Below are 15886 nucleotides of genomic sequence, written 5' to 3'. Positions count from 1 at the left end.
TTATTAGCTTACTTTATCCTGTTTTGACAGATGTGAAAACTGAGACTTGGGTCTTACAGTTAGTAAGTGATGGGGCTGGGAGTCAACTCCAGGTATAACTCCTCATCTTTGTCACTTTCCACAACCTGGAATGCCACCAAGAGGCAGGGAAAGCATTTTCAGGCAGTTTCACAAATCCTCTTAACTTGGTGGGAGAGTCTTGTAGAAAATCTTGCCATAAATATAAAAAACAACTTCGAGGCAGTACAAGCAGGTAGTTTAATTGACCACTTCCAAAGAAGTAGAAATGGACACATTCCCTTGAGGACAACAGACTAAAATATCTTTAAAATATGATTGCTCTTTAAATGCTATAGTGTTTACAGAAGAGTGCTTTAATTATTTATTGGGTACCATATTAATTTCACAAATATTTATTAAGCTCATACTGTGTTTTGGGCATTATAATATGAACCAGAATTGTGGAAATACAATTCTGCCCTCTAAGGCAGAATTAAAATGCCAGCAGGTGCTCATCAGAAAGACAAGATTATAGCAGGGTTTTCCAGACAGTAGGAAGAGTAAGAGTTTAGCATAACAGTGTAAGTAGGTTGGAGAATTAAGGGAGCTAAGAGGTTCGATATGGATGGACCATTGATCAGAGGCGTAAAGTAGTGTAAAAGACAAAGCTGAAGATTATGGCAATGCCTTGCAAGCCACACCAAGACCTCTATCCTGAGGGGAATGGGAGGCCAGTATTGGGTTTAAGATTCTATTTGCATGTGAACCCAAAGAGGTTTGGGGAGGGTGGATTTGAGGGGAACCAAGACTAAATAAAGGCAGGAGCCAGATTTGGAGACGCTAATCATCTAGACTACTGCTACTCAATGTATGGTGCCCATTGGCCAATAGCTTCTTACCATTCCAAGGATAAGAAGCATATGCTGGATGTAAGCCAGCTACTTCAACTAAACACACTGTTGAGTTTGGTTGACTTCATTTTCATGACAAGATTTTCTCCAAAAAAGAAGCTGTGCTTTGCTGTATATCCTGGACAGCCACTTACCTTGTAATGAACTCACTTTGAGTGGTTCTGGTCTACACTATTGGTCTTCAAATTCTTTCAATCTCACATATTAATAAGTAAAAAATATCTGAGTATGTACCACTAACATATGAACAGTCATGAACCCTATACATGTATTTTTGTAATACTATATAATATATACCATAACACACTAAACATACATTTTAAAATAATGCAATGAAGATAAGTAATATATATTTTTTAAAGTTTCATAAAAGCAAAAGCAATGTTATCAAATATGCTTAATTAGTTTTGAAAATTATTTTTAACCCTTTTGGCTATGGCTGTTCAAAGTCTGCTTCTGGTTCAGTCTATTTTGATTTTGGTTTAAATGGCCGTCCTAGTTGAAAAAATTACCAAAGATGGGTGTTTCACCAAGAATAGAGCAGGCTTAACTGCATTTATTAAACTAAGATTCTCATTTTTCAATCTAATTCAGTAATTAAATACATGCTTTTAATGAAATTTTATATTTTCTGATGTCAATCAGTTGTTTTTGCAAGGTGATCTGGAGGTGTTTCATTTTCACATTTTATACACATGGATTTTAAACCTGCTACAACTCTGTATTACTTTGCTAGAGCTATGGTAACAAAATACCACAGATTGGCTGGTTTAAACAACAGAAATGTATTTTCTTACAGTTCTGGAGGCTGCAAGTCCAAGATCAAAGTGTCAGCAAGTTTGGCTTCTCCTGAGGCCTCTCTCCCTGGCTTGCAGATGGCCACCTTCTTGCTGTGGCCTCACGTGGCCTTTCCTCTGTGAGCGCCCATCCCTGGTGTCTCTCTGTGTATCCCAATCTCCTTGTCTTATGAGGCCACCTGTCATATTGGATTAGGGCTCACCTAACAGCCTTATTTTAATTTAATTACCTCTTTACAGACCCTATCTTCAAATACAGTCACATACTAAGATGCTAGAGGTTAAGGCTTCAGCATTTGAATTTAGGAAGACAGATACAATTTAGTTCATAACAAACTTAATTTGAAAGATTTAAAAACAAGTTAAAATTCTATTTCTGATTTGAACCAAACAGAATTTTTATGGCATTGACAATTTTTTATCAGGAAAATCGCATAATATGTGAATATTTCCAAATACCTGTTTCTAAAGCCTTTCTCTAAAGCATACGTTTCTTTGAAAAAGCAATGACTTTTCTTATTACTTGGCGAAGCAGTACCTTAATCTTGAAGAAGCAGATATAAAAGTGTTATTGAAAAATATCTTCCAGGTTAAAAATTACTGACAGGGACTTTATCACAGAAAAGGTTAATACATTTTTTCCCCACTTGTCTTCTTGTAAAAAGAAAAATGCATAATAATTTTAAGTACTTTGCCATGAATTAACAGTGAACCCCCACGTGGCACAGCAGATTTTCAAGATCACTCTGACCTCTTATTTGGATGGAGCGTATGTGTTAAGAGAACAGGACCTTAAACGCACTGGGTGCATTCAATCTGAAAGTGAAATAACATTGTTAAAGGTGAAAGAGTGAAGGTATCCAGTGCTCAGGACTGTGGATCACTCACCCTTCTCTAGGAGGCATCCACCCCTACCTGACACCTGAGGGACAGTGGCTATCTATAAATAAAAGATTAATAAAACTTAATTTGTTCTTATTTAAACATAAGTATAAATAGAACCTCTAATATTTCCTCTTGCCCCTAACAGATTATCTTGTGTATCTCTAGGGTGCTGTGTTCCACTTTGTTTTTTTGTTTTGTTTTGTTTTTGTTTTTGTTTTTGTTGTTTTTTGAGACAGACTCTCGCTCTGTCGTCCAGGCTGGAGTGCAGTGGCACGATCTGGGCTCACTGCAAGCTCCTCCTCCTGGGTTCATGCCATTCTCCTGCCTCGGCCTCCCAAGTAGCTGGGACTACAGGCACCCGCCACTACGCCCAGCTAATTTTTTGTAGTTTTAGTGGAGACAGGGTTTCACCATGTTAGCCAGGATGGTCTCGATCTCCTGACCTCGTGATCCGCCCGCCTCGGCCTCCCAAAGTGCTGGGATTACAGGCGTGAGACACTGCGCCCGGCCTGTGATCCACTTTGGCAAGGACTAGAGTGGATGCTCAATGACGAGATTCTAAACTGAGGCAAAACCAAGGGAATGAGGAAGGTGGCAATGATACGGAGGCTTCAGGGAAGCAGAATCAATAGAACCTGATCACTGATTGGATGTGGGGGTGTAAATCAAAGGAAATGCACAAATAGGTATGTTCTCATGCTGTTTAAAAAATGTTTTTATTCCATCTTTCCCCATGATTGTAAGTTCTTCCACAGATGAGTCGAACTATCATTTATATTCTTCCTTCTTTGTGCCAGGCATTGTGCAATGTACATTCAGGTACATTTTTTTCTGCAAAGACTAGAGTGCCTTCCATCTAGTTGTGGACCTTGCATTTCAAAATTTTTCAAACAGCAGCTGCTCCATGAACAGAGCCTCTGTGAGCATGTACACCAAGGTGGCTGCCTTAGCAGGCATCATGATGGCATACTGGAGCTTGGGGCCTTCTGAGTCTCAAAGGACAAGGACTTTCTTCCAAGAGGTAGCCTATACAGCCAGGAAAAGAGGGACTTGCAGAAGCCTTTACCCGAGACAGCAACATTTTCTACCCTTGAACATAAGATTCTCCCCTTAATGTCTCCATTTATTCCAAAAAAGTAAAAAAAAAAAAAAAAGAAAAAAAGACTAAAATATTCTTTTGTATGTCTTACTCACAGCAAGCTTGGTCCACTGTATACTCCTCCAAATGCATCTTTGTCAATAACTGTCAGGTATTTATTCTTGTTTAGGTAACTAGAGGGAGAGAGAGAAAGAGAGAGAGAGAGAATGAATTAGGTGATTTTAAGAAATCACATCAAATTAGTACAAATATCAGAATAAAATGTGACCATAGTATTTATTGACTGATTTCAAGAATTTAGAAGATACTTTATCTTCTGGCTTGAGCACTTAAAACAGTCTAGGTTTCAATTGTATAAAGTTTTACACATTAATTATGGCAGAAGTTTTTGAAAATGAGCATGTTTATGATCTAGTTTGCGTACTTAAATTTCTTAAAAGTTGTTTGAATTCCCTATTTTTCAGGCCAGTGGCAACTGTATTTTTTAATTCTCTTTAATGCCAATCCTCTGTAATACCAAATTTTGTTTGTTAGTATTAATTTATATTCCAATTTAACTTTGAAGACTAGGCTTAAATTAGGAATGGAATGAAGATGGTGAGGGTGGTGAGTGATGCTGAGGACTGTCAGAGATTCAGATGTTTTCTTTGGGTAAAGTTGTCAGATTTAGCAAATAAAAATACAAGATGCCAGTTAAATTTGAGTTTCAGATAAACAATGAATAATTTTTTAGTAAAAATATTCCCCATGCAATTTAAAAAATATTTATATTAAAAGTTGTCTATTGTTGATCTGAAATTCAAATTGTATTGGGTGGCCTGTATTTGATCTGACAACCCAATAGTGTGTGTGTGAGGAGTGTTTAGCCAGATGAGATTACAGAGTAATCTCATCAACCTTCCATGGAAGAGGTTTGGTGGGCACATTGGCCATTCCATTTTAAAAACACACTGGGCATTAGAGGGTAAAATGTTTTTGGAGCAATTTAAGTTACAAAGTGATTTTGAAATAAAATTCCCTCCAAATGGATAAAAGCTTCCAAGGATTTTGAAACTGGCTGTTTCCCCATAACTTTATTACACAACAAAATTATCTAAAAAGAAGCATAGCACATATATATATCCTTGTTACAAATGCTCCCAATTTATACATTTAGAATAACTCACAACATAACCTGGTCCACTTAAACATTAGTGAGTGGCCACCTGTTGATGCAAAAGAATATAGCAGAGACCCTCAGAAGGTCTGCTTAGATATGGCTAATGCTTCCATTATTCTACTTACGGAGTTTGCTCTTCATGGTGGAACATTTTTAAGGGTAATGGTTAATAATAATATTAAGCCTTCAGTCGGAAGGATTTCTTCTCCAGAGCCCTCACAGAGAAACTTCCCTCCTGGTTAACTGGACCCAGGCATGAGTCTTCGTTGGAACCGTGGGAGGAAGAAGAGTTTTACCAATCACCAGTGCTGAAGAAATCTCTCCTTTCTGGGCAGGATGAGGGAATCACTAAATGACGAGTAAGTGCTGAGACTCCACAAAATGACATGTCATAAATTGGTATATATTTTTGGGTCTTTCAATTTTCTTCTTCTTTTTTTTTTTTTTTGAGATGGAGTCCCACTCTGTCGCCCAGTATGGAATGCAGTGGCACGATCTCTGCTCACTGCAACCTCCTGGGTTCAAGCGATCCTCCTGCCTCAGCCTCCTGAGTAACTGGGACTACAGGTGATCGCCATCATGCCCGGCTAATTTTTGTATTTTTAATAGAGACAGGGTTTCACCATGTTGGCCAGGCTGGTTTCGAGCTCCTGACCTCAACTGATCTGCCCAACTCGGCCTCCCAAAGTGCTGGGATTACAGGCATGAGCCACCGTGCCGGCCCAATTTTCTTCTTAAATAGAGATTGAGAACTAGCTAATCTAAAGTAGCCATTACCATTTTTGCCTCCATACACTCTCTATTTCTTTCACAGCATTATCACAATCCATAATTATTACCTTATTTACTTGTTTACTTTATTGTTTGTCTCCCCAGCCAGAATGAAAGTTCTATGTCTACCCAGTGCCAAGTTCACCATCTCTGTAACTATTTGTTGGATGAATGTGTGAATGAGTAGAAAATAAATCAACATACTTTTTCATCAAGACAGTAAAGTGGGCAGTGTTAAACTCTTAGGGTGACACAGACGATTGCTTTAAAGAAAAAATCATGAAGAGTGAAAAAATAGAAGACTTGGCTTATGGTGTGGTGGCATTTGACCAACTGTTCTTGTTGAGGTAGTGACTTTTGTGGCATCTGGTTTACAAACACCTCAAGGGTATAGCCCAAACTTGGCCTCTTCTGGTAGTGGCTGAACACCCAGTATTCAGGGCATTGTTAAGTGTGACACAGGGAGAGTCAATAAATCTCAAATGCATTCAGAGACCTGGCTAAGATGCTAAAGCAGCCAATCTGTGCCTTCCCAGTGGCTTCAATCACAATCCCCACTTGATCATTGTTGGACTCTCCTTTAACCCACTATGTCCATGGAATTCCTTTGGTCAGTGACACCCAGAGTGGGCAAAATCCACCTTGAAAAAAAAAACAACTGCAGAGAAGATATTGAACAGCATGATTTTGTAAAAAGTCAACTAAGTTCAGTACAAGGGCTGCACTGGCTTGCATCTCTTTTTGTATTCTCTGGACAATGCAGCTTGCAGATCACATTCTGTTCCCAGGCTGTTGAAAATCAAGTAAGAGCTGGTGAACTCATCTCAGTTTTTCCTCTTCATCTCTAACTGCTGCAAGTGAAATTCAGCTTGTTCTTTCTAATCATTAGAAATTATTGTAAAACTAAATTATTGCTTGTCCAATTCTGCAGTGTTTTCATCTGATATTTAATATACTCCTGAGGATAAGGAGCCTGGTTGATAAACATTGCAGTTTACCAGAAACTCTGCAGAAGACTTCAGACTGGAAAAGCCAGCCAGAGTCCAGGAGGGGAGGAGGAGGATGCAGAGGAGCCCTGGCCAAGCTGAACGGAGATGAACTGACACTTCAGGAGACTGTGTTCTCTAAAACCAGCACGGCTGTTGGGGTACTTTACCTCTTAGAGTTAATTAGATGCTTAAAAGTGAAACCATCACTCTGCCTTCAGCAGATTTGAGGGCTGCCTCATTTAGCTTTTCAACCTTGCATCAGCTTGCTGCTCTTGCCTTCCATCTGAAGTCAAGACAGTGGGGAGGGAAAATACATATACAGAAGCCTTGATATCCAGGAAAGTGCTTCCATCAACCTCATTTATCACATGACATTTCCTGGGATTATCAGTCTAGTTAAACTGATTCCTTGACCATGACTTACCTTGATTCTTCTGAAATCCACATTTGTAACCAGCTTGGATAAATCAGTCACAAATCTTGGTAGGCTATCTGGTTAACCTACTCTAGAAAATGATTATTTTAGAGGGGAGTGATAAAAACTATCCCTTGCAAGGAGAAGATGAACATAAAGTAGCTTGAAAGAGACTCAAAAGGCTTGTAGTAAGAGACGAAAGGAAATACTTTTTGAAAGTCAGGGTTTCTAAATATCTATGCTGGAAAGGGCTTATGAGAAAAGAACTGGTATTTCCTTTAAAAATAAGATAGACATGGCTACATCTCTATGTGTTCAACAGCTTTTCACCGCTTGGGGTCTTATTCCTCTTTGAGAACCTGTTGGAAGAAATGAAGTTCTTCTGAGAAAAGAGATGTCAGATTTCCATACATGGAGTTAAGAAGCCCTGCCCTGATTTAAAATTGTGAATAGTTCACAGTTAGGGAAGACCAATGCAGTCAGGAAAATGAAGGTGGTGAGGAATGAGCTGAGGAAAATATTCGATTGACAAACTCAGTATTATGTGTACTATATGTGTGTTTATGTACGCCCTTTTCTGTTGGACTCACTCGTGGCACGTAGCGGCCATTCAGTAAAGACTTGCCGGAGGAAGGAATGAAAGCCTGATTGTCGGGTGACTCCTAGAAAGAGGCACCCTCTATACCAGGTTTAGAAAGACGTGATCTATGCCAGAGAGAGGAGTGTGATGTCGTGGCAAGAGAATTTGCTATTGCTGCTGAAATTGGCTCTCTGGGGAGTTTTAGGATACATTTCAGCTCCAAGATGGAATTTCAGCCTGTGCCTCCACAGTCCCTTTATGGGGAACTTGGGCTGGGCCCTGATTGTGTTGTGAGACTCTCATGGGAGCACATCTGTGGGGAACCATGTTTTCCTCCCACAGCGTTGCTAATTCAGAAAATTAAAGGGACCCCCTGCCTACCTCTCATGTTAGTTTAAAGAGAAGCTGGATTGCTCTATGGAAATCCTTTTGTAGCAGAAATCAGGACAGCTGTTTGTAAATAGTAACCCGTGAGAAAATACTCAAGCTTTCAATAGGCAGAGGGAAAAGTCAGCCTTAGAGTATATCCTACAAGTTGTTCAAATACTTACCCCATGATAAATAATAGCCTTCTTAATCCTATAATATTCTCTATCATTGTCTTTTCCCAGTGTGCCAAGATGTGGTGTTTTACTTCGAATCAGCTAATGCATGATGCTAATTAGCACATTAATTGTGTTGACTCTGTTCATAATAATTAGTGTATTGGTGGGCTCTTAGCATATCAAAATGGTATTTTTATTCCTGCCTAAATGTTTACTGTCAGATAGTAGCTAGTTACTAGAGTTTGACAATAGGAAATGTGATACAGAGAATCAGACGTTCTGTGAGAAGCAACATATCCCCACGCAGATTGCGTGGAAAGAGGATGGAAAAGAGATTCCAAACAATGAATGTGTGACTTAACTTGTGACCAAGTACAGTTCAACTTCTGTTGAGCAAGGGATGCTTGTATTATTATTAATTTCACCTCTGAGTGATGACAACGTTCTTGGCGCCATAGGAAGTCATAGGACAATGTGCTTTTACACATCTGCCATCATTTTCATGAAATCCTAACTAATTACTTGACTGCTGCTGAGGCATCAGCACTTGCACTCGATGTGGAATTTGTCCAGCTTGGCTGTAATTGTATTATTCAGTTACATTTTAAAAAATGAGTGTAAATGAGGTCGATCTGCTAATTTCAGTAAATTGTCATGAAGTGGAATGATAGGGGATGATTGCTCTTTTGGTTGACACATTGTTTAAATGAGAACCTAATGATACCTGGACAAACTTCTGGAGAAATTACCAAATTGCTAACATGCCATGTGAAATCCTTGAACACTATTAAGATAATTACAGGAGATTGATGTGTTTGCCTTAGTTTAAGATCTTAATTAGCATTGAGACCAAAAGCAACATCCCTATGTTTAAAACACAATGTGAATACTATTTTATTATTACCATGGAACCTTGACCTTTCTTTCCTTCACCTATAGCTCAATCCTTGTCTTCCTCCAGTCCCAGGGCTCCTTATCACAACCATCATTTTGATTTTACACTGGATTTACATGATACCTTTTACTGAAGTGCTTAAATCTAGGAAAGAATAAATTTCTATTGACTAGGAGTCAGAAACTTAGGGTAGAATGATGGAGCATTGTTTTATAACAGGAGCAGTTTCCAGCTTGGATTCAAAATACTGATTAAAAAAAATTTGTTTTCTATTATGATTGGATCTGTACTTTCTAACGCCAAATATTTTAATCCAGATACTTTTTATCTTGATCCCACGCTTGCCCTTTAACCTTTACCAGAAATTCAGAGAAACAGAGTACATATTTTGCCACACAATGGTCATCCTCACTGAATACTTTTATCCAGAGGTCTACAAACTATGACCCTCCAGTCAAATCCTACCTTGCCCTTGTTTTTGTAAATAAAGTTTTATTGGAACATAACCATGCTCATTTGTTTATATATTGTCTATGGCTGCTTTCACACTACAAAGGCAGACTTAAGTAGTGCAACTAAGACCATATGTCCCATAAGGCCCCAAATATTTGCGATCTGGGCTTTTCCCAGAAAAAGTTTGCTGACCCCTGATCTAGACTTTTAGAAACCAAGACACAAAAGATTCTTAACAAAGAAATAGTTTCCACATTTGTTAAACTCTTCCAAATAACTTTAATACTTAACATAAAAATGTCAAGAAAGTATTGTGAAATAGTACACTGATTTCTTTCCTATGTTTCAAGGGATAGTTAGACAGTAAGTCATGGCACCAGTGAATTGAAAATCCATTGTCACTGACAGAATATCTCTGCCGTCAGCTAAGCCTCCCACAGAATCCATGGTATGGTCTGAGGAGAAAGCTGGTGTGAAGGTACAGAGAGTCTCTATATATACAGCAGATCCTCTAATAATATTGTCTCATTCACTATTGTTTAGTTTTTTTTTTTTTTTTTTTTTTTTTTTTTTCCCCTGAGATGGAGTCTCTCTCAGTCGCCCAGGCTGGAGTGCAGTGGTGCGATCTCGGCTCACTGCAAGCTCTGCCTCCCGGGTTCACACCATTCTCCTGCCTCAGCCTCCCGAGTAGCTGGGACTACAGGCGCCCGCCACCACGCCCAGCTAATTTTTTTGTATTTTTAGTAGAGACGGGGTTTCACCGTGTTAGCCAGGATGGTCTCGATCTCCTGACTTTGTGATCCACCTGCCTCAGCCTCCCAAAGTGCTGGGATTACAGACATGAGCCACCGCACCCGGCCTGCTTAGTTTTAATGAGAATAAAATCCTTTCCAGGCCAGGGCTACTGTTTATGTGAAGTGTGCACACACTCCCCATGTCTGTGTGGGTTTTCTCCAGGTATTCCAATTTCCTCCCACACCCCAAAGATGTGCATATCAGGTTTCTTGGTGTGTCTAGATGGTGCCAGTTCAAGTGAGTGTGGCGGTGTGTGTGATTGTGTCCCATGTTGGGGTGACGTCCTGTTCAGGGTTGGCTCCCACCTTGTGCCCTGAGCTGCTGGAATAGGCTGTGGCCACCTGTGACCTTGAACTGGAATAATTGGGCAAATAATTCTCTTGTTTTTATTAACCTACCTTAAATGTATGTATAGCTCATATTTGTTTCCATATTTAACATTAGAAGCATTTTGGTCCTTATGCAAAAGTTTGGTTGTTTTTGTGACCAGAAATATGCTATAGAAACTCAACTCCTATTTATATCAACTAGCCTATGGTAAAATTGGTTTCATTATACATTGTTTGTACTTCAAGTTGTAGTTTTCAAGACCCTATCTGGGATGCTAAGTGAGGACTTTGTGTACTTTTTCCATAGGGTTAATTTCAGAAGGCCATCTGATCATTTGAAATCTTTACTAGTTCTTAGAATCTCCACAGCTATCTCTTGAATAAACCTTCTTAAATTTACCTGCTTCCCAAGCAGATGGTATATCGAAAGATTCTTCTTCAGTAGTGTAATATTGTGAAATATGTATTTGGTCTTATCTGTTTCCTGGCACACAGCTCCTAAAACTCTTGGAATTTCCAGAGTGACAAGTGTCTTTTGTATGCTGATGAGATGACTGGTGACTGTCAATCCCTAGATAGCTTCAGGATGAGGGCTGGTCACCAGAAAGATCAATAAATAATTAGAGGGTTGGACTTTCAGCTCCACCTTCTCACCTTCAGGTAGGAGACAGGGGCTGAAAAGATTGAGATGATCACCAATGGCCAGTGATGTAATAAATCATGCCTATGTAATGAAACCTCCATACAAAGCCAGAGAGGAGAGGGTTTGGATGAGCTTCCAGGTAGCTGGAAGGTGGTCAAGGCACATGTGGAGCTGAGGGGAGGGTGTGTGCCCAGAGAGGGCATGGAAGCTCTGCACTCCTTCCTACCTCTCACCCTATGCATCTTTTCCACACAGCTGCTCCTTTGTAATATCCTTTAAAGTGTTTCCCTGAGTTCTGTGAGCTGCTTTAGCAAATTAACTGAACTGAGGAGGGGACTGGGGGAACCCTGATTTATAATTGGTCAGTCAGAAGCATAGGACACAACCTGGGAGCTGTGACTGGCATCTGAAGTAGCAGGCAGTCTTGTGGGACTGAGCCCTTAACCTGTGGATCTGATGCTATCTCCAGGTAGAGTATCAGAACTGAGTTAAATTGTAGGACATCCAGCTGGTGTGCATTGGAGAATTGATTACTTGCTGTGTGGGGGAAAAGCCTCCAAACATTTGGTGTCAAAACTGTTGTATTGAGTGTGTGATGGTAGAAAAACACCTTGATTTTTTTCCTACCTATCAGAGGCGGTATTCCCCTCAAAAGTCTGTAGAACACCAGACCAGAGAGATGCTCCTGTAACTGAGAACTGCTTGAGAAGCTCTGCAAACTAAGGCCCCCTCTTTGATATGGATAATTCAGATGATTTTATTAGAAGATCTGAAAAGTCCACTTATATATCTTGTTTAACTTTATAAGATCATAAATTTCTTTTAAAAAGTAATACCCATTAATTTACTATGGAAAGAGAGTTGAAGAAATATAGTTTAAAGGAACATAGCTCCCCCTCTCCCATCCCTTCTCTTATCACAAAGGCTGAGGAGAAGCTCAAAGAGAAATTATTGTTCACTTGTTCGTTTTTCCATCCTTTCAATAGAAAATGTCTCTAAACTCCTTTGATACTCTGTGGCTAATTTTACGGCTGGTCATAAGATAATAAGCTGCTAGACCTACACTGAGATCCACTTAGCACACTAACACTTCCTGATTGAAGAAGACCTCTTTTGAAAACCTCTTGAAGTCTTTGCAGAGTTCTCTAAACATGACCAGGAGGCCAATCATGAGGAGGAGTGAGATGTTTTGCAGGAAAATAGTCAATATACGTAAACTAAGTTCAATACCAATTCTTTGACTTGAATAACATTTTATCATCCCAGCCTTTTTGTCAGGTTATCGCCGACCAGACTTCATCTGGAAGCTCATGAATGGCTTTGCAGCATTGGTAAAGTCAGGTTCTCGTGGACTAACGACACTGTTTCTTGATGTGATTGTCCTCTGAAACTTCTCCTGATTATGCCTTGAGTTTTGAGTTGCCTTCTTTCTCTCACATGATCTCATTCTTTTCAGGATCAAGATATTTTAACTTCTGTGTTTAGCGCCTTTAATAGATTGAGCTAAGAAGCCTAAGCAATCTTCAGGGCTAAGAAACAAGCTGCACTTGCCAGAGTTGGATCTCCACACCTTGGTGATGGCTGGTAAATCAGCCATGATGAATCCCAGCAGAGGGCAGGGAAAGAGTTCTGAACCAGGGCACCCAGGTCTCAGCTTTGACTTGGCCACTAGGAAGCTCTATCTAATTAAAACAGCCACGTTAAAAAAAAAAAAAAGCCATGTGTTCTTGTTGGGCTTCGTTCCCTTCATATGTAAAACGTGACAATTGGACAAGAAGACTGATAATGTATTTTACAGCAGTAGTTCTTGACTTTTGCTCTGTATTGGACTCACTTGGAGAGAATTTTAAATCCCCATGATCCTGCTACATCCAGAATGTCTGATGGCAAAACCTAGTCATTAGTGCTTTGAAAACTCCCTAATGTTAAGAACTATTGCTCTGTAGACCTTAAGGTCTGAATTTTATACTCTATCTTGAATAAATGATAACTGATAGTGTCTGAGGGTCATATCTTCCAATGACTAAATATGGCAGGAAAAACAGGCAAATAATTTGAAGCATAGATTCTTATCTCGGGCTCCAAAATCTTTTGCTTGTGGAAAAATTAATGTTTTAGAAATCAATTACCCTATATCCCAGGTTTCAGGTTCTTTCTCTAATCCACCATTCTGGAAAGGCAGTTCTAGTTCAGGCAAGAGTCAGCTGAAAACACTGAATTCAGGAGCCATATAAACAGCTCTGGTTTCCCTGGTTGAAGATTTCCTTACTATCTCCTATACCTGCCCCTGCTAATGTGAGTCTTTGTTGCCTTAATGCCAACTAAACTTTTGGTGTACTCTATGTCTAGAACTGTGTGATAGTCATCTGAAATCTTTATACCCTGAGTACCTACAAACTATCTTCATTATTTTAAGAACTCTCCATACTCCATTCATAGAAAATTTGAATTTGAAGATCATTACCCTAAGAGTCATAGCTTTCTAGGAATAGTTGAAGCAAAGAGGAAAATATTTGGTGAAATTCATACAATATTAAAATCAAATGCCACCTTTCCAGAATGCTGGATTAGAAAAAGAACTTGAAACCTGGAATATAGGATAATTCATTTCTAAAACATTAATTTTAATAACGATTTAAAAAACAATGGGATAAACCTAGAAAAAATCTAACTTGTATCTCCAAAGAAGGAAAGCAATGTTATTCGATATTTAGGCTTCAGTTATTTTCTGAGATGCATATTTTGGATTGGGTACACTTCTCCCTAATGTACTTTGCCCTTTGATGTTGCTGCCCTTGAGCTGACCCCCACCAGAATGTACGCTCAGTGTGGGCAGGGAGCACATGGCTCCTGTTCATCTTTGTTTTCCCAGTGAATGGCACAGGGCCTGGTACATTGCAAGTGTCTAATAAATATGTTGAAAAGTAGATGAAAGATTGTAAGAAGTTAGTATCATAAAGTTAAGATGGAAGGAGGGTCTCTCCAATTCTGTAAATAAATTTGAGGGGGTAAGTATCACCTTACTCGATAGAGTCTTTTTAGACTTTGCCTATAATTATGTAGTAAAAATATAATGGAAATGAACCATTATGACTCCACAACCAGACAATCGAGAGAATGGTACTGTAACTCTTCATTTCATAAAGACTGGTATGAAGCACAAAAGCCAGCAAAGAGTGAGACTTCACTTCAAACAGAACTCAGGGAGCCTTGCCTCAGTGTAATGAGTTCAAACACCTTTTTACCATTTACCATTTAAAAATGGAATTGTTCCAGAACCTACCACCTAACCCCTAAACCAGAACATCAACCAAAATCACATAATCTACATGAGTGTTCTTCTCCATCCAGAGCCACTGCGTAGGGTTAGACAGCTTATTGACCTCACCCTTGCTACTTAAAGTGTGGTCTATGAACAGCAGTGTCGGCATCACCTGGGAGTTTGTTAGAAATACGGAATCCCGAGGCCAAATCCAGAGCTACAGAATCAGACTATGTATTTTGATAAGACCTCTCAGAGGGTCTGATGCCCAGGAAAGTTTGAGAAGCCCCGTACGCAACAGATTTTGTATCATAAGGCCTTCAGATTTTGCAGGGATCATTCCTGGAACATAAAATTACTATGTATGAAATGTTTAAAGTGAAAAAAATAATATAATTACAAAACTGAATACATAACAAGACACTAGCAAAAATGAGCAGGTAAATTTGAAAAAAACAACAAATAGAAAAAGGTGAAATAGAAAAAATATATCATTTGTAAAGAAATACTCAAAAGTGTTATAAAACACATCAAACGCAAAGTCTATTGTTTGCTGTTTCAGCTGTTCCCAGCACGATTTATTTTTTGAAAAGGCAAAAGTTGGATATGATTTTTTAGCTATTTCTGAGTGAATCAAATATAAACTGACATCTTTCCCAAAAACATGTCAGAAAGGACTAAAAGAGAAACCACCTTATTTCCTGAACAGCTTTGGGCTTCATTAAAGATATCCTTTCACTTCATGTACATAATAGATGAACATTTACACACACACACACACACACCAGGGAGAAAAGCTTTGGAACTTACCATTGGAGCTAACGTAAGCGCCCACTAAAGTGGGCCCCTGCCAAGTTCCTTGACCTCATTTCCATGTTGGTCACACTAACTCTGGCGTGGAAGATGCTCTGGTAGAACCTATCTCTCAACAGCATTCTGCCCCATTGGATGGTTCTTAGGGTAAGGGAAAGTGACAGTTTTCATGGCTACCCTTGACTTACACAGCATCCAGCTTTGTCCCATTGAAAGCATATCCTTGGACTGAAGTAAAGCCGTTGTTGTACAGCTTCCTACAACCAACAGAGAGAAGAGAAATCAGTGACTGGTGAGAAGTGGTGCTGGCCTGTTTCTGGAGAGTTGGACTATATTTCTTCAGTGTCATAAATGTGCATAAAGGTTTTTCAGGTCCCACATATGTATCCCACAAGAAAACTTTCCAGTACAAGTTGTTGGAAACAAGATAATATTTCTCAGTTTGAATGCCCATTCTCCTGACTTAGCTCCTAGTAAATTTAAGGTGTTTCTCAGAATCATATTTACTTTGAGTAACAAACTTGTTACCATTGAAGATTTTAAAA

The 15886-nt window shown here is 39.2% G+C and overlaps 1 protein-coding gene and 1 long non-coding RNA gene across 4 annotated transcripts in view; one reads left to right on the top strand and one right to left on the bottom strand.

The window, feature by feature from the left end:
• Window positions 1–15886, bottom strand: part of TSHR (thyroid stimulating hormone receptor) — a 190496-nt gene that overhangs the window by 33746 nt on the left and 140864 nt on the right. For 2 of the 3 annotated variants that reach the window (XM_063596094.1, XM_063596093.1), the window contains 2 exons: window positions 15530–15598; window positions 3788–3865 (listed from right to left, as the gene is read on the bottom strand). In XM_063596094.1, coding sequence (XP_063452164.1) covers window positions 3788–3865; window positions 15530–15598 — 147 coding nt within the window. Of the gene's footprint in view, window positions 1–375; window positions 3620–3787; window positions 3866–15529; window positions 15599–15886 lie in introns of those variants that run through there. The other variant, XM_055097917.2, reaches the window with a different exon arrangement.
• LOC134728909 (uncharacterized) overlaps window positions 1–15886 on the top strand; it is an 85717-nt gene that overhangs the window by 62267 nt on the left and 7564 nt on the right. The window lies entirely within an intron of this gene.

Source organism: Pan paniscus, chromosome 15 (genome assembly GCF_029289425.2).
Source record: "Pan paniscus chromosome 15, NHGRI_mPanPan1-v2.0_pri, whole genome shotgun sequence".
NCBI lineage: Eukaryota > Metazoa > Chordata > Mammalia > Primates > Hominidae > Pan > Pan paniscus.
The sequence above is the reverse complement of the archived record's forward strand: the minus strand, read 5'-3'. Positions and strand labels throughout refer to the sequence as shown.